Raw genomic sequence first — 27318 nt, forward strand, 5'->3', positions numbered from 1 at the left:
TCTTTGTTCTCCTCTTTTGCACTTCCCCAGTTACTAGTGTGGTTGAACATCTTTTCATCTGTGTATTGGCATTTGGATTTCCGGTAGATTGTCTGTTCACAAGCCTTTGCCAATTTTTTCTACTGAGTTGTCTTTATTTTAAAATTCTTTTTAGAAGTTATTTTACTCCACTTAAAAAATAAGTAATGGGCTTCTGGGGTGGTGCAGTGGTTGAGAGTCTGCCTGCTGATGCAGGGGACGTGGGTTCGTGCCCCGGTCCGGGAAGATCCCACATGCCGCGGAGCGGCTAGGCCCGTGAGCTATGGCCGCTGAGCCTGCGCGTCCGGAGCCTGTGCTCCGCAACGGGAGAGACCACAACAGTGAAAGGCCCGCGTACCACAAAACAAACAAACAAACAAAAAAAACCACGTAATATTTCATAGAAAAGAATGAAATAATGCCATTTGTGCCAACATGGATAGACCTAGGGATTATCACACTAAGTGAAGTAAGTCAGACAGAGAAAGACATATCACATGATATCATTTATATGTGGAACCAAAAAAATGATACAAATGAACTTATTTACCAAACAGAAACAGACTCACAGACCTAGAAAGCAAACTTCTGGTTGCCAAAGGGTAAAGTTGGGGGGAGAGATAAATTAGGAATATGGAATTAAATTATACACACTACTATATATAAAATAGATAATCAACAAGGACCTACTGTATAGCACAGGGTACTCTACTCAATATTCTCTAAGTACTTATATGGGAAAATAATCTGAAAAAGAATAGATACATGTATATGTATAACTGAGTCACTTTGCTGTACACCTGAAACTAATACAACATTGTAAATCGACTATACTCCAATATAAAATAAAATTTAAAGTAATATTTGAAAACTCCTGAAGAATACATTAGCATGTAGATAGAACATAAAGAATAATAATAAAACAAACCTATCAGTCAATTTAAGCAATAAAACATGGCTGGCACTATGGAAGCTGCCTGACTGCTACTCCCCCCAACCCCCGTTCCTCCTCCCCAGAGGCAACCACTGTACTGAGCTTCATATAACAATTCTTTTGCCTTCTTTTCCATAGGCTTATTACATTTTTTCATACATTCCCATATTGTTTAGTTTTCCATGCTTTTGAAAACTTTATGTAAATGGTATCATATTGCATGTACTCTTTTGCAGTTTTCTTTTTTTCTGTCAATATTACATTGGCAAGTCTTTCCTCTGGGTGTTTATAGCTGTAGGTTCATTCATTTTCACTGATAATTAGTATTCCATTGTATGTTACAACTGATTTAGCCATTCCACTGTGGAGGGACGTTCACATTGCTCTGAATGTTCTTGTCCGTGTCGCCTGAACACGTGTGCAAGGGTTTCTCTGGGGCATTCTACACCAAGGAGTGAGACCGCTGGATCATAGGTGTGTGCATCTTCAACTTCACCAGATAATGCCAGATTGTCCCCCAAAAGAACTGTTCCAGTTTAGACTCCCAACAGCAAAGTATAAGTGTTCCGGTGTTCTCACTTTCACCAACACTTGATTTTGTCAGATTTTTTTCATTGACAATCTGGTAGGTATAAAACAATGTCTAGTTGTGTGATGATTTGCATTTCCCTAACAGTTCTTTACATAACCTAATCTTTTATCAGTTACATGTATTGCAAATATTTTCTTCCAGTCTGTATCTTTCCATTTTCAATCAACTTTATTGAGGTATATTTCTACAAAATAAACCTAACCATTTTAAGCCTACAATTTGATATCTGACAAATGGATACAGTTCTTTAACCACTACAGTCATGCCATAAAATGTTTCCCTTGCCCCCCAAATTCCCTTGTGCCCCCAGTCTCTCTCCTCCCCCTACCTCTAGTGTCAGGCAAGCACAGATCTGCTCTCAGTCACTAGTTTTGCTTTTTTTCAGAATATCATATAAACATACTCATTCAGTATAACTGGCTTATTTCATTTAACAAAATGCTTTTGAAATTCATCCATGTTCTTCCATCTATCGGCAGTTTATTCCTTTTTATTGTCAAGTAGTATTTCATTACATGAACACACCACATTTATTCATCCATTCACCAGTTGATGGAAATTAAGGCTGTTCCTAGTTTGTGGCTATTACGAATAACATTATCATGAACATTTACATAGAAGTCATTGTGTGAACATGTCTTAATTTCTCTTGAGTAAATACCTAAGAGTAGAAGGGCCATGTGATATATGTGTATTTGTTTTTATGAGAAACTGCCAAATTGTTTCCCAAACTGCTGAATTGTTTCCCATCTTGCACTTTCACTAGCAGAGTATGAGAATTCTGTGGGTCATTAGACAAGAAGTCTGTGGCATCTTTTTCATACAGAACTTTAAAATTGTGACATAATTTGATATATCAATCATTTTCTTTATGGTTGATGCTTTTGGGGATTTATGAAATCCTTCATCACTTGGTTCTTCATGTTGTGATTCTATTTGTAATTTCTCCTGCGAGGATTATTAGATTTTTTTTTTCTTCAGAAAGGTCTTTTCTGACATTTCCCCATAGCAGTTTGTAGGCAATGTACACTTAACTCACTATGTCCGATAATACAGCGTTTGTTGTCATTACAGAATAACGTGACACGAGATTGCGGGTAAGAGCTCAACGTGCTCAATTAAGAAAATTGCATTTTGTGGAACTGAAATTCTCTGAAGAATTCTTGTTTTCTCCATTCAGTTCGGAATGGAGTTCAACAAAGTGTCAAAACACAGATGAGCAAACTTTTTCAATCAAGGACTAAATAGTACATATTTTAGGCTGTGTAGACCGTACTGTCTCTGTCCCGACTACTCATCGCTATTGTTGGAGTACAAAAGCATTGCCGACAATACATAAACGGATGAGCGTGGCTATGCTCCAATAAAACTTCATTTACAGAGGCCGAACTTCCAACTTCATAGAACTTTTATGTGGCACAAAATCATATTCTTTTTTCCCCCAAACATTAAAAGATATAAAAACCAAATTTAGCTTGAGAGCCATGGAAAAACAGGCAGGGAGGCAGATCTGGCCCATAAACAGTAGTGTGCCAGCTCCTACGGCTTTAGAACACATTCTCCTGACATCACTGTAAGGCAACTGGCTAATATCCCTCTCCCACTTTGCACAGTGGAGCACGAGAACCCAAGGAGACGTCAGCATTCATCCAGGTTAGTTTCCCTCTCCTCCTCCTTCCCTCGTTTTACAGAGGAGGAGGTTTTGGTGCAGAGAGAGAAAATGCCTGACTTCAGGCTGCGTAGCTCGTGAGTGACAGTGCCAGGCTGGAGTTCGGGGGTCTTGATTTAAGGCCTACCTCCGTCCCTCCACTCAATTCCAAAAAGCAAAATTTAAAATTCCACCCATAGGCACAAAATCCTCCTGCCACTTCTCATAAGTAATTCATCTTTTCTTTTTCACTCTAAAGGAATTTATTCTAACAAACACCTTAAAACTAAGGATTCAGTAAGCTCAAATCTTGATATTTAATTTGTATTATTAAAATCTGTGCAATGCAATTAACAGTGACAACTGCATTGTAAATTTGAGAGAAATTTTCACTGGGGAGGTGACATGATGATATGTGTGGGAAAATTACACAGAGAATTAAAATTGGTTAAATAAGTCACCTAAATTCCAAAAAGCCTATGACGATCTCCAAAGCAAAATTTATTCCAGAATTTCTATGGCAAAAGGAACGACAATTCTATGGTAAGTAGCAGAGAAATCACCTCTGCAGATTAGACTGAGGCCAATGGGGTGGCCAGGATGGGGGACTCCAGGCCAGAGGTTAGGACTCTCACTGCAGTAAACCTCTGGGACCCAAACTCCAAGAAAGCAGAGTCTTTGTCTCTTGTTCATGGCTGTGTTGCCTCCAGACCAGAGCCTGGGACATACTGGTGCACAGTAAATGATGGTCGAAGGATCAAAATCAGCCTGTGAGAGGTGATTCCTGGGAACTGGCCTCTGAATTTTTAGAGCACCTATTCCAGTGGCTTTGGGACCACTCTGAAAAAACCTTAAAGGATTTCCCACCCACCAGGGGCCCCATCAAAAGGTGGTCACCTTCACCTCCTGGATCACTTTCTTCTCATCTGCCCTTAGCCTGTCTCTTAGGCTTGGAGTTATTACACATTCCGGATATAATGAATGCGTACAAAGTATTGCCTCTAAACTGTTAAACAACTGAAAATTCATCGAAGGCAACCAATGTTTATAGATGAGTCAGAAGTGTTTAAAATGTAGACATTTATGAAGGGTCCAAAGAATAAGAAATTCCCAGAATAATTTACTACCTGCACATTTCAATTTTGTTTGGAAGTTCTAATTCTCAGCAAACATTAATCAAGTCATCCCACTACCTTTTAGGTTACTTCCCCCATTTTACAGATAGCAATTCAGCAGAAGTTAAATGACTTGTTGCCAAGGTCACAAGGAGAATATAAATCCAAATGATTCATGATTTCATCCCTCTCTCCTGCCATTTGTTAGATTGAAACCGAGGGAGGTTTCATGAGGATTTCAACTCACTTCCCTGGTGACTGACTGTATATTTGCTGCTCTCTGCTACCCCCTGTTGATATAAGGTAAGAGTAGATCTCAGGACCAGTATTTCTCAGAGTTAGGTCTGGGAGCAGCCGTATCAACATCACATGGGAACTAGTGAGACACAGAAATTATGGGGCCTCAACCCATAATTTTGGGGGGGCTGGGCTCAGAAGCCTGTGGTTAACAAACCTACAAAAGATTCTGCTGCAACTTGATATTACTTTTCTGCTTTTGGTATGAATGTCCTGGCCTCCTAATCATCATAAAAATGGCAAGCCCCTTCACACTGCTTCTCACATGTAATATATATACCATTGTGCCCTATACAAAGTGCTTTCACATCCATTCATTCTTTCAGAGGGGCTTGCAGTAGCCCTATGAAGTAAGTTAAGGAGGGACTGCATATCCATTTTACAGATGAGGAGACTGAGGCTCAAGAAAGTTCAAATAACTTGCCCAGGGTCACTCAGCTTTAAGTGGCAGGGCTGGATTCAAATCTAAGTCTTCTCTCTTTTTTTTTTTTTTTTTTGGCGGTATGTGGGTCTCTCCCTGTTGTGGCCTCTCCCATTGCGGAGCACAGGCTCCGGATGCGCAGGCTAAGCAGCCATGGCTCACGGGCCCAGCCGCTCCGCGGCACGTGGGATCCTCCCGGACCAGGGCACGAACCCGCGTCCCCTGCATCGGCAGGCGGACTCTCAACCACTGCGCCACCAGGGAAGCCCCTAAGTCTTCTCTCTTTACATCCATGTCCAGAGATTCTTCAGTTACTCCACAATAGGGCTGCTGACATTTGGGGTCAGGTAAGATGGGGTGCTTTGCTGTGGGGGCCATCCTGGGTATTGTAGGATGTTTAGCAGCACTCCTGGCCTCTACTCATTAGATGCCAGTAGCACCCCATCCTAGTTGTGACAATCAAAAATGTCTCCTAATATTGCCAGGGCCCCCCGAGGGGCAAAGTAACCTGTGGTTGAGAACCACTGACCTTCAGCCAACTCATAAATGCAGATAAATTCCACATTTCTTGTTCTGCAAATTTTGTACTCTTTGGGATGATTCCAGAATAAAGAGCTTATTTTTGGCCTTGGCCATCTATGAAGTGAATGAACTAGACTAACTCCTTAAGAAAATTAACACTAATTCTGTTATATCATTTGGTATCCAGTGTGTATTCAGTTTTCCCTCAGGTGTCCCAAGAATATTTTTCATAGCTGTTCTTTAATAATAGGATGCAATCTAGATTCCTCAGTTGCTCTTGGTTGCTGTGTCTCTCTAGTCTCTTTTAGTCTAGAATATGGGTCCACAAGCTATGGCCTGCAGGCCAGATCTGGCCCACCACCTGCTTTTGTCAATATGCTTGTGCTGGAACACAGCCATGTGCTTTCATTTATGTATATGATGGCTTTTGTGCTACAATATTGGAGTTGAGTAGTTGCAACAGACACCGTATGGCCCATGGAACCTAAAATACTAACTGCCTGACGCTTTACAGAAAAAGACTGCCAATCTGTGACCTAGAACCATCCTCTAACCTTTATTTTTAATATAATCCTGACTGTTCAAAGAGTCCAGAACTGCCTGTAGAAGATCTCTTCTTTTAGACTGGCCTGATTATATACATACATACATATATATATACATATACATATGTATATGTGTGTGTGTGTGTGTATATATATATATGTATAATTTACTGCAATTTCACATACTGTATACATATACTTAAAAATACAAAATGCTGGGCTTCCCTGGTGGCGCAGTGGTTGAGAGTCCGCCTGCCAATGCAGAGGATGTGGGTTCGTGCCCCTGTCTGGGAGGATCCCACATGCCGCGGAGCGGCTGGGCCCGTGAAGCCATGGCTGCTGAGCCTGCGCGTCTGGAGCCTGTGCTCCGTAACGGGAGAGGCCACAACGGTGAGAGGCCCGCGTACCGCAAAAAAAAACAAAATAAAACCAAAAAAACCCCAAATACTTATGAAACTATCAGTGCTCCATGGGGCAGAATTAAACAGCTTTTTTTTTTTTAATGCATTTTGACAGTTGGTTGATTTTTTTTTTTTAGAAATTTATTTATTTATTTTATATTTATTTTTGGCTGTGTTGGGTCTTCGTTTCTGTGCAAGGGCTTTCTGCAGCTGCGGCAAGCAGGGGCCACTCTTCATCGCGGTGCACGGGCCTCTAACTGTCGCGGCCTCTCTCGTTGTGAAGCACAGGCTCCAGACGCGCAGGCTCAGTAGTTGTGGCTCATGGGCCTAGCCGCTCCATGGCATGTGGGATCTTCCCAGACCGGGGCACAAACCCGTGTCCCCTGCATTGGCAGGCGGATTCTTAACCACTGCGCCACCAGGGGAGTCCTAAACAACTTTTTATGTGTTAAAACTCTAAATGAAATTGAACGGCAAACAACAAATTAGAAAAATAATTCCAAGAGCTTTATTTTATTTTTTTTATTTTCATACTTTATTTTCCAGGAAGGAGAAGAAAAATGTCATGACTGACATATAGTAGCTTCAGTTACAAATGAAAGTAAAATCCTTGGTGATTAAGTTTCTGTATCATTTGAATAGAGAAACCAGTAGGAAAACCAGGGGCCTCCTTTTTTGGAAAATCATAATATATAATTTCAACTGTAACTTTCAACTATGGCGCCAGAGTGTACAGAAATTCAGATATATCCACAAGAATGTCAACACTCTGAGTGCAGGGCCATGTACTTAGCAACATGCCTGGTATACAGAAAGTGCTACATAAATGTCCATGGGAAAAATGAATGAATGAGTACCGTTCCTTTACACATTTGGCCTCGGCAGGTGGTCACAAACATATTCACAATCATTTATTAGATTAGTATTTTTTTTTAATATAACAAGTATGAAAAGCCTACTAAAGACTTATCTGTTAGTGTTCTGTTGGGAGCTCATGCATGTTCATTGACATAGGATTCAGGTAGCTTGGAACATGACCTTCAGAACAGGAATACACTGGTTTTATGCATATGGTTATATGGAAAGCTAGAACACGTCCAGCCTCTCCTTCCAGTTAACCTAGGTCAGACTCTAACGAAAGTACCTTCTTCTGCTACTCTGGATACAGTGTATCTATCCTACTAATCACCTAAGACATTATAAGTGAAACAAACCATCACGAAAGAAAGTGCTGCTAACTGGTTTTTATCAGTTAATATAACACGGGTGAGGCTGTGTGTAGTTTAATTGCTAACTGGTTCTATCAGTTAATATAACATGGATGAGGCTGTGCGTAGTTTAATTCCCCTCCACCTCTCTAAAATGTCATTTAACCTATAATAAAAATTGGACCTCCCTAAACCACAATATATATTTTACGATAATCTTTTAAAAAAGTTAATCGTCATCCACTCTAGCATAGCTGACATAAATGGCGCTGAAGAGTGAGCCATTGGTCATAAGTAAGGCAGAAGATTTAAAGAATTCCCGGTTGGTTCTTGAGCAGTGGATCTTTTTCCTGGTTTCCGGGGAAGAGCATCTTTGCAAAATTGAGGAAAACATTCAGGCCTTTGCCTCTGACCACGATCCCAGTGCTGTTTTCTATTGGTTTGTATTCCTTGTGTTTTCTGAAAGCAATGTGTTGGACAGATTAAAAAAAGATCTCCAGCTGGAAAAGGTTGCTTTCTACAGTCTTTTACATGCCAAGCGCAGAATGGTTAATTCTATTTAATTTATGGCTTTTAAGACACTGATGTCTTATGAAAATATATTTATTTTCTCTTCTTCATGCAAGAAATGTGTCTGCTTACTATAACTTGAGATTATATGTTAAACATTAAGCTGACACAATTTGGTAAAGTTACTGACATTTGGTAGCATTTTTAGGGATTAAAAAAAACACAGCAAAATTAATAGGCTAGTTTGGTATTCGTCATTCAGTGGAAGATTTTCCTCCCACATACAAAATGTTTAAAAGCAAAAAAGGGAAAACAGCCCACTTGTGCAGAAATATGCTATTTATTTTTGACAATATACTCTAGTGATTTAAAGTGTTAGAACCAGCAACTTACTTGTACACCAAAAGGGCGATCACAGTGACAAATATGGCCATGCAGCCAACGAAGACCAGGGTACCACTTGCCATTCTTAAAAGGGAGTCTGGGTCTTAAAACAAAAGCAAGACCGTATTAGTGACAACTTCCACCTCGAGGACATGCTGCTTGTAATGCAATTAAATCAATGAGGAAGAGAGCTAACAGAAGATATATGGCTCTCTCTGCGCTTTCAGTAATCTTTCCCATTACATAATACATAGTCTTTGGGGGCAGCTTATCTTCCATTTAGAGAATGAGTTAGCGTGTCTGGAACACTGTGTTACGGGCTCAGGAGACAGATGTCACGTCCCGGAGATACCTGATGGGGTCTGAGCTGACCCAGCTGCACACACGTGGTGAAGGTCTTCATGATCCTCCTGCACACCCCTCTGGGCTCATCTTCCACTGCCTTCTTTCCAGCTGTGCTAAAAATCCATCCTCCCCGTGCTCTTTCAAATCTCCATGCCCTCTGCCGGGAACATCCAACTCATCTCCAGCGTCTGCCCCTTTGGGACACCTTCCAGACATGCATGCATGCGGGCAGCATGTCATGCCTTCCTTTGTCACTTCTCTCCTTGTCTCTCTTTCTCTGCCTCCATCACACTGTGTTGCAATTACTTTTTTTAAAAAAATTATTTATTTTATTTATTTATTTTTGGCTGCGTTGGGTCTTCATTGCTGCACGTGGGCTTTCTCTAGTTGCGGTGAGCAGGGGCTACTCTTCGTTGCGGCGCGAGGGCTCATTGTGGTGGCTTCTCTTGCTGTGGAGCATGGGTTCTAAGTGCACGGACTTCAGTAGTTGTGGTTCTCGGGCTCTAGAGCTCGGGCACAGTAGTTGTGGCGCATGGGCTTAGTTGCTCCACGGCGTGTGGGATCTTCCTGGACCAGGGCTCGAACCCGTGTCCCCTGCATTGGCAGGTGGATTCTTAACCACTGCGTCACCAGGGAAGCTCGCAATTACTTCTTTACACAAATTTCTCTCTTGCTAGACTGTAAGAGCCATAAAGCAAGGAGTATGTCTTCTTTGTACTCCCAGAACCCAGCAAATCAACTAGTCTTGTCTCTGCCACGAAAGTATAACTGGAGTTGGTCTATTTTCTCTCCACCTTCTCTGCCGCCATCACAGTCCCGGCCACCAGCCCTCTTCCCTGAGAGGACCTCTTCATTGTCTACCTGCTTCCACGGCTACTTTCCAAGAACTTACTTCACTCAGCAGTCTGAACGATCATCTAAAAGTATTGATTAGATCATGCTTCAACCCTGCCAGTGGTTCCCCTTACGCACAGAATAAAACCCAAACCCTACCTGTGGTGCATAAGGATCTAGATGGGCTGCTCATTCTTTTTTTTTTTTTTTTACGGTACGCGGGCCTCTCACTGCTGTGACCTCCCCCGTTGCGGAGCACAGGCTCCGGACGCGCAGGCTCAGTGGCCATGGCTCACGGGCCCAGTTGCTCCGAGTCATGTGGGATCCTCCCAGACCGGGGCACGAACCCGTATCCCCTGCATCGGCAGGCGGACTCTCAACCACTGCCCCACCAGAGAAGCCTGGCTGCTCATTCTTGAAATGCAGGTCTCAGAGGAGGAGGAGGAGCCCCTTCTCCTCATTCAGAGAAGGCACTTCACCAAGAGGGTGCCACTGCATTGGCAGGACTTTCCCAACCTCCCAATCTAGAGAGCCAACCTCTGTGCCCTCTCTCCCATGTTTGTCACTCTCCATGCCTTGTTTCCTTGTCTTCACAATATCATCTTATTTGTTTATTGCCTCTTTCTGCTCACAAAAGCTGGGACCTTCCTCACCTTGTTCCCACTCTATCTAGAAGTGGCTACCTGGTGCCTGGAGCTGTGATGGACATGGAGTGGACGCCCAATGAATATTTGTTGAAAGCATTGCAGGTGCTTCATGAATGTTCCTTGAATCAATGATTAAAAGTCATTTCAGCTAAAAGTCAATGGGTTTGCCTTTGAACAATGATGGACTTTTGAGATTCTGACTTTGAAACCCAAGTCATCAAGTTACAATTCCCATTGGGTTAAAAGCTCTCTTTCTGAGCTTCCTTTTTTGGATTTTAAAAATGGCTCAGGTCACACCTAAAGTTATCACTCACTACAAGAAGGATTAAAGGGAAGCAAATATCCAAGCGTCTAATCCAGGTAAGAGAACCGTGGTTTGCCAGAACTGAGAAAGCTTCACAGAATAGGTTGGGACTCTAAAAGGCAATTCTAAAAGTAACTGCAACAGCACAAGAAAAACAACCCCAGTAGCTCCTGGAGGTGATGGTGTAGAAGATCCACACTCACTCGAATACAGAGGCTGCGGCTGCCTCTTTCTGCCTGGCTCCCCACTTCTGCACCCCAGACCCCATGCACCCTCCCTGGGAGGAAGCAGCGTACCTTTGCATTCTTTTCTTTTCTTTTAACGTACACCTTGGATCTCACCAACAATAAACCCTCATGCAAATAATTATATGCATGATTACTTACGCTTTTCTTTCAATGAGGTTAAAGCTGCCTTTTATATAGTTAATGAGTAAATATATGTTTAAGTACATTTCACCTTATAAGATAGACTCTACGACCGAAAGAGTTATTTGTGAGTTAGTTGTTAGGTTGTATCCAACAATACTCAAATTAAGGAGCAAAACACGTACTGTAACGTGTGCACAATTTAATCTGTGCCTTCCGTCCCACCATGTAGCACTTCCTCTAAGAGGTAAAGCAGTATCTTACAACATAGTCAGTTATAAGTGAAATTCAGTTAGGGTCACCAGGTAGAGTCCTTATGGGTTGGGGAAGATTAGCAGCCACCAGTAAATGGGAATTTCTCAATGAAATTCCTTCAACCATTTTGCTAATATCTTACCTCTCCGAGCATAAAGGGGACAAGGAGTAGTTTTTCTGGTGAACATTTAAGGACTAGGTAAATTGGTTTGTTTCTGTCTCAGTGTAATGCTTGGTAGAATTTGGGAAGGGAAAGAGAGGGCCCACGGCAAGTTAGAAGGGAACCAGGAGTCCACCTGGTTTCTCATTTCTCTTCATGGCTTCATATCTTTGCCCAGGTGGATTCCAATGACAGCATGATACCGGCCTCCCCTTTGTTGTAGCTTAATTGGAGAACATTGTTATTTTTTGATGTTGGGCTTTGCACTTTCCTCTTGAATTACAAATCTATCTGAGCATGCAGTGACCACATCCCATTATTACTGGTCCATGATCACAGCTGATTTTTTTTCATCAAAAGGCTTTTCTCTGGCCATTACTTCATTGGGTTTCTCTCTCTCATCCCTTCCCTAAGTAGATTTGCTGTTGGCTTTTAATGCCATTTCTCAAATCCACGTTAACAACAGTTCAATGAATTTTACATGGAAATAAAACTAAATATTGAGAGTGAAGCCTTGAGTACCTTTGGTATTGGATACACACTTTATCTCCAACATGAAATGTTCATACAACCATAAAACAAAACTTACCTCTTCCAGGGATAGAGACGAGGGTGCTCGTGAGGGCCAGGCTTGCATCATCACCCAGAGTGACGTTCATACAGTATGTCCCAGACCCACCAAAGGCTCTTCTCACTGTCAGCAAGCACATGTCGCCCAGGTCCATGTCCACAGGGTCGCAGACTGTGTTCTGAGTGACCTGGCAGGTGGGGTCGGAGATGACAGTACAGACCTCTGTGGGGATGCTGAGGGCACGAATGACACGGAGAGAGACAGAGAGAGGAATATGACATCAGTGTAGAAAGAAAAATCACTACATTTCTATAAAATGGAATCCTACTTATTCTTATTCAAACCATATGACATGAAATTGTCACATATAATTTACTCTTAAAAAATTTTTTTAGGGCTTCCCTGGTGGTGCAGTGGTTGAGAATCTGCCTGCCAATGCAGGGGACACGGGTTCGAGCCCTGGTCTGGGAAGGTCCCACATGCTGCGGAGCAACTAGGCCCGTGAGCCACAACTACTGAGGCTGCGCATCTGGAGCTTGTGCTCCACAACGAGAGAGGCCACGACAGTGAGAGGCCCCCGCACCGCGATGAGGAGTGGCCCCTGCTCGCCGCAACTAGAGAAAGCCCACACACAGAAATGAAGACCCAACACAGCCAATAAATAAATAAATAAATAAAATTTTTTTAAAAAAGAAGCAAGGATGTTTAAAAAGTTTTTTTTTTAAATTAATTAATTATTTATTTTTGGCTGCGTTGGGTCTTTGTTGCTCTGTGCGGGCTTTCTCTCATTGTGGTGAGTGGGGGCTACTCTTCGTTGTGGTGCGCAGGCTTCTCATTGCGGTGGCTTCTCTTGTTGTGGAGCACGGGCTCTAGGCACATGGGCTTCAGTAGTTGTGGCACGCAGGCTCAGGCGTTGTGGTTCACGGGCTCTAGAGCGCAGGCTCAGGAGTTGTGGCATACGGGCTTAGTTGCTCCGCAGCATGTGGGATCTTAATTTACTCTTAAACAAGCCTGGGTGTGAGTCATTGTTTCCTTTGTATCCTCAGGAAGATGAGCCCCTCGTGCTGGAGGAGGAAGAAATTATGTCCCCCAAGGCAAGGGACTGCTGGGAGCTTCCCTCTCCTTTTTGGCTCCCTAGATGCCCAAAGATGCAGACGGCTTAGGTGTTAGGCAAAGGTAGTATTAAATGTCAGTCGGCCCTGCGTGGGTTCCTGCAGAGATATGACAACAACAGCAGCAGCAACCAGAGCTGTTTATGCAGCATCTACTATGTGCAAGGCACTGAATTTCTGATAAGTGATATAGTCTTGTCTATTCCTCTCAATGACCTGATGAGGAAAGTCATATTATCCTAATGCATCAGGTGACAAACCAGCTCTGGGAGGGGAGATCGCTGGTCCCAGGTTAAAAAAGCAGTTAGAGGTGGAGTTGGGACTTGAATAAAAGAGGTTTGACAGCTGTCCCTGTAACCACTCAGCTACCATGCGTTACTGTGTTAGCCACTGTCTCACTTCTGAGTAGACTTCCTGGATGGAGAGACCAGGCTCTGAAGCTGGGCCTGATGAGGGCATGGGAAATTAGATGAGTTCATGTTCTCTTCTCACCTGGCCCCTGGCCTCTTGAAGCAGCTTCACCTCCTCAGTCAGGGTTTTCTCTATTTCTGTCATCCTCATCCCATTCTCTCCCCAATCCAGAGAGCTTTGGAGCTATCCCCCCCTTTTTTGGGGGGTGCACCCCGTGGCTTGCAGGATCTTAGTTCCCTGACCAGGGATTCCCTGGAGCTATCCTTTTTGATCAAATAAGGCCTCATTTTTATACCAGCTCATTCTCTTGATTAATTTATATATCACATACACATACATTTTAATTACTTGATTGACTTATATGTAAATTAGTAAGTCATTCACATATTTAATGGCTTAATTGATACAGTATTTATATATTAATTAGTTTATATTCAGTCTATTGTCTATAGTTATAACCAAACATTAGGAAATCAAACTATATAATGCATTAGAAAGAGCTTTGTAAGTTTTAAAGCGAGACAGGATGATCAGGCATTGCTACTATTTAGCACAAGGACACAGCGCTTCCACATTGCCTCCCCTGACTCTGGAGGAGCCTCAGGAAGCTTAAGAGGCTCTGAGCCAGACCTCAACCCAGGAACTTTGCTCTGCCAGGTACCCGCCACCTAGGGAGGTACTGTTATCACTGGTGTAAATGAGGAGGCTCATAAGACTGTGTGAGGATTTAACATGAAAACAGAAGTAAAATGTTAAGGACACAGTAAGTGTTCAATCAGGAATTCTTCTTCAACAGTTAAAGGTGATGAGCATTGCTCAACTCTAGCAAAGCAAGTGCATGCTTGAGAGCACCTGGGAGGGTCCTTCCTCATCCTGGCTTGCTGAGGAACTAGAATCCAAATCAACTTTAAAGGGGAGAGGGGTATGAAGGCCTTTGTTCAGCCTGGGATCCTCACTTGGCCCCTTTCTTGGAGATAATGTACTCACCTCCCTTGGCAGGTCACGACGAAATCCACCAGGGGGTTGTCAGGCTGTGGCATGGGCATCAGGACATCTGTCACCTGGATGATGTTAACCTCCAGAATTCCCTCTAATGGAACAATGCCCCGCAGAAAAACACATCAAAATACAACACAAACCAAACCAAACCACTTCTTAACAAATCAGAAGGCCAAACAAAATGCACTCAGCTTCTCACCACCCCAGACCCGGGAATCTGCCCCAGAGCTTTGGGTACATGTCCAGGCAGCATTTTCAAAGTCAAACTGAACAGCTCAAAAAAAAAAAAAAAAAAAAAAACTGAACAGCTCTTCAGCCCAACCTTGATCTTTAGTCCTGGAGCCTGTGTGTGTCAGGAGGCGGCACCCACTTGAGGAGGTGTTTCCGGGAGAGATGACCTTGAAGGCGGGCAGGCCCAGGCTCAGGCCTCGGCTGCTGTCTCTCCTGCCCAAGTGGCTCAGCCCCAGTAGGCACAGCTTGGGGTTTATTTATTTATTTTGATTTGTTTGTTTGTTTTTAATGTGGACCATTTTTAAAGTCTTCATTGAATTTGTTACAATATTGCTCATTTTATGTTTTGGCTTTTTGGCCGTGAGACATGTGGGATCTTAGCTCCCCGACCAGGGATCGAACCCACACCCCCTGCATCAGAAGGCGGAGTTGTAGCCCCTGGACCACCAGGTGGGTTTTAGCCCAAGCCGTCTCCTCTGTTGGGCACCTGTGAGCAGCGCCCCAAGCGCACAGCCCGGTGTGGTGGCCCTGTTCAACCCTCTTTCTTACACACAGGAGGTGTGACTTTGTGAAATCACCCAGGGGAAGAAAGTGGGAGCTGTGAGAATTTGCAACTGGCCTTCCTTCAGGCCACATTCATTCAGGTTTCTGAGCTGCACAGGGTCGGAGGTCCAGGCCCCCTGGCAGGCTCATTGCTCTGTGGGCCTCACAGAGGGCTCATTTCCACCAGGATGTCTAAGGAAGGCTGGAAAGGCAGGTGGAAATCTAGAAACTAGTGGAATCTTTGCTTGTGCACATGTGGTACCACCTTGGACAGAGAGTGGGTGCCCTTGCTCCCCATCCTCACCCCTCCAGAGTCAGGTAAGGGAGTGGGTGACCCAAGGTGGATTCTTACAGCTTTCCTCCATGGTCTTACCTACAATTGTGATGGTGGCTTTAAAGTAGCCATATCTGTTAATATGGCAGTTTTTATCAGGAATCTCCCTCAGCTTCAGGGCATTGTCACCAGCAGGTACTGGAGAGTCTGAAAAACAAGATTTTAGGGTACTTGCTGAGAATGTAAAAGATGTACATGATATTACCAAAGATCTAAACATTTGTCTACTTGCTCTTTAGAAAAATATCAAGAATTCTATACTATTAAATTGCTGCAGAAATTTGAACTAAATGTGTAACAATTCATATAGATGTGAGAGCTATAAGGCATTATAAAATTGTTAAATTATGTAAGTAAACATAATCCTGTATCTTGTTCAAGCACAAATAGCATATGAAAGGTGGAAGCCATATTAAAATGTGTAATACAACAATCATGATGAAATAAAGCAGGCTACAACAGATAAAATTATATTGTAATTTTGGAGGAAGGTATTCTGGGCTCAAATTCTAGGCCCCTTGTTTTTAGCTGTTTGAGACCATGGGCATGTCATTTAACCTCTCTTTCCTCAATTTGCTCATCTGTAAAATAGGGACAATACTTACTGACCTACTAGAGTTGAACTATAAAACTTAAATAAGGTATATAAAACTTGCTTCTCATGTCTGCCACATAGGAAGTACTTAATAAATATCCATTTCCTTATCCCAATATGTACTTCTATACATCTATGTAGATACAGATGTGCTATAACATAGATATGTAATAAGATATGTAATTTTAAATGTTAAGGTGGATAATTTTAAATGATAAGAAGGAAACAACATGGAAAAATGCAATTCTTTCCCTGTTTGAATGTTTCATAGCTCCTAAGTTGACATTCTAGAAGTCATACAGTCACTACGATGAGCAGAGGTGTGGGGAAGGAAAGGAGTGAATACAAGATGTTGTTGAAAAATAACCCTTTGAGTGTGATTAGAGCAAAGAATTTAATGCTCTATTAGTTACAATTTTTTTTTTTTTTTTTGCAGGCCTCTCACTGTTGTGGCCTCTCCTGTTGCGGAGCACAGGCTCCGGACGTGCAGGCTTAGCATCCATGGCTCACGGGCCCAGCCACTCTGCAGCATGTGGGATCTTCCCGGACCGGGGCACAAACCCATATCCCCTGCATCGGCAGGCGGACTCTCAACCACTGCACCACCAGGGAAGCCTATTACTTACAATTTAAAAACCTCTAATTAAGGTGTTGGTGTTCCATTAACAAGATAAAAAGACTGGAAAGAAAATATAATACTGAAAATAAAGCATTACTGTCTCAAATTTCCAAAGACATGAAAATGGACCCAGTTTGGGGGGAATCAAAGCTTCATAAGAGCTGCATCTCTAACATAGGGATATGTAAGTATGAAGCCAATTGGGAGACTCCTCCAGGGCTCCTCAGAGTCTCTAGTGGGTGAATGAATGTGCCTGTGATGGTCCTTTGCTCAGAGGGACCTTCGCAGAGCAGTTCTCAGAGCATCTCTAGAAACGAGTGCTCCATGGCACACACTTTGGGAAATGTTGTTTGGGTAAAACCCAGAAAGGTTCTGATGCCATGCCAGATTCAGATGCCGTGGTTTATCAGCAGGCTTGGCTATGGCAGGGTTGGCTGTGTCCCCTGAGTTTCACGGTGGTCCTGTGGAAGTTACAGGGCAATCATTCTTCCTATTCTGAGATTTAACTGATGGGCTCCGAAGCAAAAGATATGTTTGTGAAGGGTATTAAAGATGGCTGGCTCTTGCCTAGAAAACTCCTTTTGAAGGTCTTGACAGGTGAAATTTAGCTGTCAAGTTAGAGCATGGAATGATGACCCTGCCATCTTTTAAAATAAAACTTCTCATAAAAAATGACTAATAAATGTCCATGATTTTATCTTTGGTAGAATGCTTATAAAAATGCATGTGGAGTTTTGCAGAGGTATGTACAATGTCAAATCTATATCTATACATATAAAGTCAAGGTATGATTAAAGGGCTAATGGAGAAAAACTAACAACTTAACAGACAGATGGGGAAGAAGGTAAGCGTCCTACTTAATTCACTATTTATGTCCCTGTTACTCAGAGAATGGTGTGAGATCCTTTGATTCTTTGGGAAAGTTGAAAAGTTCTACATGATATGATATATATATGATATATACATATTATATATGATATTACACTGATGAGCATCAGTCTTACAAAGGTTTTTCTTTTTAGATTTGTACACAGAAATGATCAATGGCAGGGTTAGCTAAGGGAGGAGAATTCTGTGGCTTAAAACTAGTGCATACCTGTCTGCTCTATAATGTAATTATCTTCCTGAATCACCACTTCAGCTCTGCTTCGGTCTCACTCCTTTGGTTGCATTTGGTTTCTATTTAATAGCTGTACTTATTTTGAAGCCACTTACTATAGCAGAGACAACATAATTTTTGGTCAAATAATAATCCAGTGCTCAATAATCCAAGCCTGTTAATATGCTCTGCATAGCTGAAAAATGTTCTTTCTTCCAGAGGACAAGTACCCCAGCCCCTTTCTCAAGTCATGGGCTGACTCCTATCATCACCTTGGGCCCATTACGTATTCCCATCCCTCCATTCCCTAAGTCTCACGGTTGCTTTAAGGCATTTTGGGGTTGATTATGGTTGATCTAACACCTTTAGATAAAGCCAGGCAGCTTCCTTTCACTATGAAATTTAACTAATTCAACAAATTTAACAAATTGCTACCTTATAGCTTATGGTCTCATCTATAGAAAATAATAACAAATTAAAAATACTCTTTCATTGACTTAAAATATATATTTTTTGCATGTTATGATACAAATATGTTCTAAGAAAAATAAGCTAGCTTTATAAAAATGCAATTCAAGATAGACTAACATTAAATAACCTAACATTAAGACTTTTACCATTCAGGAATTTCTAGACAGATGTAACAAGCACCTGTAATTTATTTTGAATTTTACACCTGGTCTGCTTATTTGTAAGGAAGACCAATTCTTTTTTTTTTTTTTTTTTGCGGTATGCGGGCCTCCCACTGTTGTGGCCTCTCCTGTTGTGGAGCACAGGCTCCGGACGCGCAGGCTCAGCAGCCATGGCTCACGGGCCCAGCCGCTCCACGGCATGTGGGATCTTCCTGGACCGGGGCACGAACCCGTGTCCCCTGCATCGGCAGGCAGACTCTCAACCACTGTGCCACCAGGGAAGCCCAGGAAGACCAATTCCTGTAGATAAATAAATTGACTCTCCTATAGAAATACCAGAACAAAGCTATATGTTTCGAGTTGTTCAATGCAGTTATATTTACAATTGGAATTAGGATTAACTGAATTATCCACCAGTAAGAGAATGGTTAAATAAATAAGCCACTGAATAAAGTGAGTTAGACTTAAATGTACTGATAATGGGAAGATGTCTATGATGTTTGTTAAATGAAAAAAGGCAAACTGTAGCATACATATTTCATGAACCCATCTACCTAAAAATCAAAACCACAAATCCTATATGTATTTATAGAATATGTTTGTAAATACACAGAAAAAGATCCGGAAAGAAACACTACCAACCCTTAACAGGGTTTAACTCTCAAGAGGAGAGCATGAAGAGGAACTTTCACTTTTATTTGAAATTTCTTTATTTGAATTTTTTTTAAGGGACATGCATTAATTTTATAATTTAAAACATTCCAAGAAAGAATTAATCAAAATAGGTAATAACTTATAGTGTCTTGTTTTAGATATGCTTGACTTAGCAAGATATTCTTATTAATAACAGTTTATTATTTATATCTAACAGGTGTGGGTAAAAAAACCAATTGCAGGGGCTTCCCTGGTGGCGCAGTGGTTGGGAGTCCGCCTGCCGATGCAGGGGAAGCGGGTTCGTGCCCCGGTCTGGGAAGATCCCACATGCCGCGGAGCGGCTGGGCCCGTGAGCCATGGCCGCTGAGCCTGCGCGTCCGGAGCCTGTGCTCCGCAATGGGAGAGGCCACAACAGTGAGAGGCCCGCGTACCACAAAAAAAAAAAAAAAAAAAAAAAACCAATTGCAACAAGTCTGGACATCATCATCGAGTGTTCTGTCCGGACTTGGTGATGGTGCCCTCTAGTGTCCAGTGAGAGGATGTCAGTCTATTACCATCCCCGGGATGCCAGGGTGGTAAGATGTACTCATGGCTGAGTGGGGAAGGATAGTAATGGTGTGGGGTAGGGTGTAGAATCAGATGGAAGCTAATGCTTCACAAAGTAAACTCTGAAGAACTTCTTGAATGACCTCATATACTATTATTAGAAGGTGGGATTTAAGTAATTATGCCTTATATCTAGAATAATTTTAGTGTCTGGAATCTTTCCAGCCTGCCAACCAAGAAATATTCTCAAGGTGCATTCTTTTTCGAGCCTATCTGTAAGCTACATTTAAGGGTGGCTGAGTTTTCATGGGACATGGGGTGGATGTGGGCACGGTGGGGAGGAGAATGGAAGTGGGAAGGAAATGTGGGAGGGGGAGGAAGGACAGTGGGATGGCCTGAATGTTTACAAGGGGTCAGTGTTTCTTAACTAAAAAAAAAGGGAGGCAAACAGAAATGTGACAGGCTAGAAGGGGGAAAGCATCCGTACGCATAACAAGGGCCAGTGAGAATTAGGAAGGTCAAGGAGCTGTATACAGGTCACCAAGTGACTTTAAACACATTCTCCTTTCTTCCAAACTCTAACAACTAAAAATGGTGATAAAGTAGCTAAAGGAAATCAACAGGTAGAAAATGGAATCATTGCAGAGTCTTTACACAGTCTCTTTAACTAAGGATCCAATTATACAACACAGATGAATTTTTTTTCTAGGTGTTAAGGAACCCTGACAACAAAAATGACCTGGAAAACACTTACCCGAAGAAGGGGTGGTTTTTGGAGGTCTGGGTGAAGGTGAAGGACAAGGTCCAGGCACTGTAGCTTGCACAGTGAGGTTGAGACTGAAGGTTCCATTGAGAACATAGGTGTGGTTCAAAGTGTGATTGTTGGAAACAAACAGACCAGTATTATCCCCAAAGTTCCACTTGTAGGAAATGGCAGATTCATTGAGGAAGTGGCTGGGATCATGAATCAGGACATCGAACATAATGGGGAGGTCCTTGAGGAAGGTTTCATCAGATGAATTTCGATTGTTCTTCTGGGACATAGTCACAAATACAGGAATCTGATCTAAAAGATATATCCAAAAAAAAAAAAAAAAAAAGAAAGAAAGAAAAGAAAGAAAGGAAGTCACCATTGCTTGACTTTAAGTGGATGACTTTAATGTTTTTAATTTAGAAATTAAAATTAGGGTTAATTCAGCATCATTTTCCCTTTTCTTATACAAGTTTTCTAGAGTTTTCCCAGGCTATTCTGGAAAACATAGATGGAATACATTATTAAATATATAAGGTTGAGAAGGAGTCCAGATGACATTTAACCTAACCCAGAATACTTGGCTCTAATTCTTTCTAACCCACTAACATCACCAAAACTAAGTGCCTCATGCTCAGTTAATTTAGAGTTCATTCCACTCACCTGTTACCACATACACATCTTTCACTTTTGCTATGGGAACGTATGTCCGTCGGTGTCTTCTATAGACAGTTACTTCCATGATTTGAGGGCCAAGAGTCACACTGGCTGTGTTTATAGAAACTCTCACTGAACACTGTCCCGATTTCTGGAAATATTGACCTTTGAGAGGATGGAAATGTTTAGTTATTGGCTACATTATATGATCATTATAGAAAGTTGATGTTTCTTAAAGCATAACAACTGCCATTTAGAGATAGTTCTGGGAAAGGAAAAACAGGATGGGTATGCAGTCCTGGCTCCTTCAGAAAAGAAGGTGGTGCTCATTTTTATATAAAATCTTATAAAACAATCTCACAAACATAAGTGTAATTGTATATAGTTGGTTAAAATGAAAAGAGCTGTTTAGTGGGATAATGCCATTAGTCCTTAGTTTACAAATAAATAATTTTTATAAGGAAGTGATCTGGCACTTGAAATACATGTTTCCCACAGAAAATACATTTAATGTAGGTGTCCAAGGGAGTTAAAAATATATCCAAAAATCTACCTTATTTTTGTAACAATATTAGTAGTTCAGCTATATTGTTAAGTAACTTTTTTTTTCTTTTAGAGAACTAGAATCCTCCACCTTCTAGTAGTATTTGTTTATAAAAATGCAGTAAGTGATGAAAAAGAAACAGGGTATTGTGGGTATAAAAAGGAACGGGGTACTTCCATTAACATTTCTAGGGCCCTTGAGTCCTTCTTTTTCTTTTTCCAGCTCTAACCTAAATCTAACTGCCACTGGCTAGCTAGTGAAAGTAATTCCTCTCCTTCAGGGCTCAAGGATTTTTCTAATCCTTTTGAGGCACCTGGCACAGATGTGTCATTGAAACAAGTATTGTAAGATGGATGCTTGTGAGATGGAGATGTTTAAAGACCATGTTCATCACATGGTCAAAGGTGTCAGGAAAGGGAGGACTTCTCTGTCGGTCCAGTGGTTAAGACTCTGTGCTTCCACTGCAGGGGCCACGGGTTCGATCCCTGGTCAGGGAACTAAGATCCCACACGCCGCGAGTTGCAGCCCAAAAAATAAAAAATAAAGTGTCAGGAAAGGCTTGCGATCCCCCTTTACCTTGAAATGAAGAGGCAGTTCTGTTAGAGGTTATAGGGGGAAGAGGTGTCTCTTGGAATTAGTGATACGTGAGGAAATGTTAGTTCTGGCACCGACCACAGAGGCAGCACTTAGCTGAGGAAAAATATTAGTTAACTCTGAGACCTCAGCAGAAGATGGAAATTCAAAACCGTCTTGTTAGGAAAACAGCAGTTTCTGGGCTGGAAACTGATGTTAAATAAAGACATTTTTTTTGGTGGTACGCGGGCCTCTCACTGTTGTGGCCTCTCCCACTGCGGAGCACAGTCTCCGGACGCGCAGGCTCAGCGAACATGGCTCACGGGCCCAGCCGCTCCGCGGCATGTGGGATTTTCCCAGACCGGAGCACGAACCCGTGTCCCCTGCGTCGGCAGGCGGACCCTCAACCACTGCACCACCAGGGAAGCCCAAAGACATCTTAACTAGTTAAGTTAATGGATGTTAACTAGGCTACACAGAATCTGGAGTGTTAGTGAGCCTAAGTGACTCCATGCAAACTGTCAGGTCAAAGAAATCATGACACTTGGGGAATTAACTGACAGGGCCATGAAGGGACTGAAAAAAGTCAGCTTTAAATCAGCTGATTTAAATAGACGAGCATAGTATTTGTTATATATTTTGTACTCGGTTCAACTGGACCATGTATTATTAATATGTTATTTTGATTTATAAATAAGTTAGCTGAAGAAAGAGAAGCTGTCTGTAATTCATGAAGACAGACCAAACATTTAGAAATTTGGAGTCTGCATGATTGGTAGCAGATTTGCAATACTCAGAGCCAGGTGGCACCTGGTAAGATTTTTAACTAAGAATTTAGCAGCTTTGCTAATAATAACCTAAATTTAGTCCTCCTTAAAAAAAAAATCACTTCACTAATAGTAAAGCAAAGTGGATACCATTTGGGGTTAAAAAAAAAGAGGGTAGGCTATGTCAAAGAAGAAGAGTAGTTAGATTATTTTACTTTTACTCAATAGAATAGATGCAGTCATTAAAATAATGTATATAAAAAAGTTTAGAGAACTCCCATGCGGTCCAGTGGTTAGGACTCGGTGCTTTCACTGCTGGGGCCTGGGTTTGATACCTGGTCAAGGAACTAAGATCCCACAAGCCGTGCAAGAATTTTAGTCAATGCTCATGATATTGATCAAAATGTATATATTTTATGATCTTAATCAAGAAATACTAAGAAAAAAGAAAGAAAGAAATACTAGTAGAGAAAACACCATCATGTTAACAATGATAATATCTGGTATGAATTATGATGACTGAGTTTTCATTTGCGTTTTTCTGCATTTTCCAAATTTCCTACAAAGAGCATAAGTTAAATTCTTAAAATTATTTTAAAAACATAAAAAAATTAAATAATAAATCAACAAATGCACATCCGTGTGCGATGCAAATAAATAAATATTATTTTTCTTATTACTGTTTTAGATGGAAAAAAATTGAGTAGCTTTGTCTTAAAAAATGAAAGCTGAACCTGTGTCCTGGAGATATGGCAAGGCTAACCAAGATTTAACTTTTATCCCTCACCTTCCATTCAAGGAAAGTTAAAAGAGTAACTGTTGTTAAACTCCCAGTGTTGTAATTCTCAATTATAGAATATGGAAAGAGAAAAAATTTAAAATTTGAAGGAAAGGTAAAGAAGAAGCTAAGGGGGTTTGTAAAAGTCCAACCAAGTGTGTGGAACACATAGACGAAATTCCATTTTGCGGGGTGAGGGAAAGGCTTCCCGTGATGGCCTTGTCTAGTGCCATTTCCCCAGTCACTGTCTTCTGTCCATGCTGTCCAGTTGTAAACATATGGGTCAGGAGATGGACCAGTATCTAAAGAGAGAAAGGAACACGCCATGATTGACTCAGAATACTCAATGCTCTTCATTGAATTAAACACATTTTCATATTTTTCATAACTCATTTAAATATGGTTGGACAACTAAAACCCTAATATTCAGAGTTCATCTAATGGTATCTTTACGACCTGTGCATTTTTCTGCCTACATGTTATATTTCAATGAGTTTTATATAAAGCAATTTTTCAGGAAATTTAGAGCTATCACTTAACATGTTTATCTTCATATTGGGTCTCCAAATCACAAGCATATTCAAACCAAACTGAGCGATGCTGTAGCTTTTTACTTTGATACACTCTATCTGTAGCTTTTTTCCCCTGATTCATTTGACATCATGACTCTCCTCTCCTAAAGATTTCAGCACACATCTCCAAAGAATAAGGACATTCTCCTATGTAACCACGTCATCGCCACGCCTACCACAGTCTAGTCAAGGGTCACATCATACATTTGGCTATTTTGTTTCTTCAAGTGATTCAGCAAAAAAAAAGAAATATACCTAGAAATATAGATAGATAGATGATAGATACATAGATAGGTAGATAGATAGATAGATGGAAACAGGAAAAAAATGTTAAATTTGTTGAATCTCGAAGTACCTGCTTTCTACTTTTCTGTATGTTTTGGAAAACATCAGTTTTCCATTGTAAACAAGTCATGATCAATATTTTTTCATCTAGAACAATCCCCTCACCCTCTTGTTTTTTTTATGTCACTGACATTGATGAAGAGCCTTTTTATTTATCAATCTACTATAGCCATTATTTTTTTTATTCTTAAATTGTCCCAAACATGGCCAGTAGGAGCCCCCCAAGCTGCCTTCTGTGTCCCTGTGACATGTCCCCATTACACCCTTGTTTTCTGGGACAACAAGATGTCCCTGGTTCACGTGGTACTTTCCCTGTCCTACACCTGGAATTAGTCATTTCTTCAAAAATTCTAGTTTCTTCTAGTGGTGATATATATTTTATATAACTTTTCATAAGTCACAAGGACTCTTTCATATAAAAGGGCTCAGAGGGTTAGATTGTCATTTGAAACATTCATAAGAATTAACTTTTTCAGAAGGAAAGAAAAAATGCTACAGACGATTATAAACAACACTTTTTAATTATCAAACTCTTTCTACACAGAATTCATTGTTTTCTTCATAGGAAGATGATGAATTAATAAGAAATAAACACATCAACTGCTTCACAGAAGTTCTAAGTAATAAAATCAGATCATAACTGCACTTATTAGCCTTGTTACTGACTGAGGAATCTCAGTAATTACCTGAGTTTTTAAGGCTGTACAGTTCTAACACGATAATCCCCCTTGATGGATTTGTAATCATTTGTGCTCTTTAACATGGGCAAAGAGCTTATCTGCTTTAACTAAGAGCAAAGCAAAACCAAAACAGACACATCTTAGCATTTGTGCTAGGCACACAATTTAAGGAATTCTTGTGAGCAGAAACCTATCTGATTAACAAAGATCTGACAAATTGACTATTCTTTGAGTAGCCAGAAGAAGTCCAAGTAACAAAACCAAAATCTGAGAATCAACAAGGTATTCTCTGTCCAATCAACTGGGCACTAAGAAAAGGCGAAGCCTAGGGACTTCCCTGGTGGTCCAGTGGTTAAGACTCCGAGCTCCCAATGCAGGGGGGCATGGGTTCGATGTCTGGTCAGGGAACTAAGATCCCACATGCAGCAAAAGGCTGCCAAAAAAAAAAAAAAGGCCAAGCCTGACAGTGTAGATCTGAGGAGAGTTCCAAGTAGCGGAGAGACACCAGTTGGACGAAATGGATTTGGCTGATGTTGATGGAGGGACATATTCACATTCCTTGTCATCCAACTTGAGGAGGGGGTGACAAGGGACAACTGCAGCATCTTGCATTTATAGAAGTACCTGTGAGCATTAAGGTTTATGAGGAGGGTCTCCAGTAGTTAGGAGAACTAGCATGTTCCTGTAATGTGACTAACATTCCTTACCATTTCTGCAGTTCTTCTCATAGACTATGTTGCCACTGGCATCTTCCTGTTGGCATCTAGGGAATACCAGGTTCACTGCGAATGTTATAGTTGAGCCCACCAGGGCTGGTCCATCACTGGTCAGAAGTGCCTGCACACGGTCTCCTAGGGCATAGAAAAGTGGAGCTCAATCAAACACCTCTTTTCCCTTTCACTGATAAACAAAAAAAGTAAAGTTAAATCTACAAATAAGGACCAGAGGATCCTTATGCCTCTTTACAAACTAGTTGCAGGATTCTTCACTTTTGCTGTCAGAGTACAATATTCCAGAAGACAAACTTAAAAAGTCAGACCAACTGAAGAATTCTCTAACCACAGAAAGAACATTTCCTTAAAATAATTAAAAATCTATTTAATTGGATTGAGGAGACAGGTATTAAAGGTTTGCAACTTTCAATTTCAAAACCAATGACTGAAGGATTCATTGGCTTTTGATGTGAACAGAAAGATATTAACTTTCTGACAAACCACACTTTCGAGATGGTCAAAGTGCCCTGGAGTCTCAGAACTTCTGAAGATGACCATTCCCACATCAGTTACTTAAGTTTGAGGCCAAAACTGCTTGCTCTTCAAAATCTTCCAAGAGGCACCAATTGTAAATTTCTAAGGTGGTTTTACTGTGTGTGTGGTGGGGGAGAGGAGTTTAGAAAGTGATATTGTTGCGATAAAGGAAAGATTGCCAAATCCAGGTGCCTCCCACTTGGTAACTAGTGTACTGTCATTCATGGAAGCACCATGAGCCCTGTGATCTCAGAGTCTGCAATCTACAAGGCTAATTGAAATAAGAAATTACAGCTGTTTGGCAGATGGGACCTAATCAAACTTACAAGCTTTTGCACAGCAAAGGAAACCATAAACAAAATTAGAAGACAGCCTGCGGAATGGGAGAAAATATTTGCAAACAATGTGACTGATAAGGGATTAATTTCCAGAATATACAAACAGCTCATACAACTCAACAACAAAAATCAAACAACCCAATCGGAAAATGGGCAGACCTAAATAGACATTTCTCCAAAGATGACATACAGATGGCCAATAGGAACATGAA

General features: G+C 41.3%; 1 protein-coding gene across 2 annotated transcripts in view; it reads right to left on the minus strand.

The window, feature by feature from the left end:
* Positions 1-6978: 6978 nt before the first annotated feature.
* Positions 6979-27318, minus strand: part of GPNMB (glycoprotein nmb) — a gene marked incomplete at its 5' end in the record, with an annotated part of 29075 nt that continues 8735 nt past the window's right edge. The window contains 9 exons of one of the 2 annotated variants that reach the window (XM_079711168.1): positions 6979-8160; positions 8605-8698; positions 12098-12312; positions 14590-14692; positions 15749-15847; positions 20609-20920; positions 21269-21427; positions 24077-24226; positions 26229-26372. In XM_079711168.1, coding sequence (XP_079567294.1) covers positions 8010-8160; positions 8605-8698; positions 12098-12312; positions 14590-14692; positions 15749-15847; positions 20609-20920; positions 21269-21427; positions 24077-24226; positions 26229-26372 — 1427 coding nt within the window. In that variant the 3' untranslated portion in view covers positions 6979-8009. Of the gene's footprint in view, positions 8161-8604; positions 8699-12097; positions 12313-14589; positions 14693-15748; positions 15884-20608; positions 20921-21268; positions 21428-24076; positions 24227-26228; positions 26373-27318 lie in introns of both variants that reach the window. The other variant, XM_079711167.1, reaches the window with a different exon arrangement.

Source organism: Hyperoodon ampullatus (assembly GCF_949752795.1).
Source record: "Hyperoodon ampullatus genome assembly, chromosome: 9".
Classification (NCBI taxonomy): Eukaryota; Metazoa; Chordata; class Mammalia; order Artiodactyla; family Ziphiidae; genus Hyperoodon; species Hyperoodon ampullatus.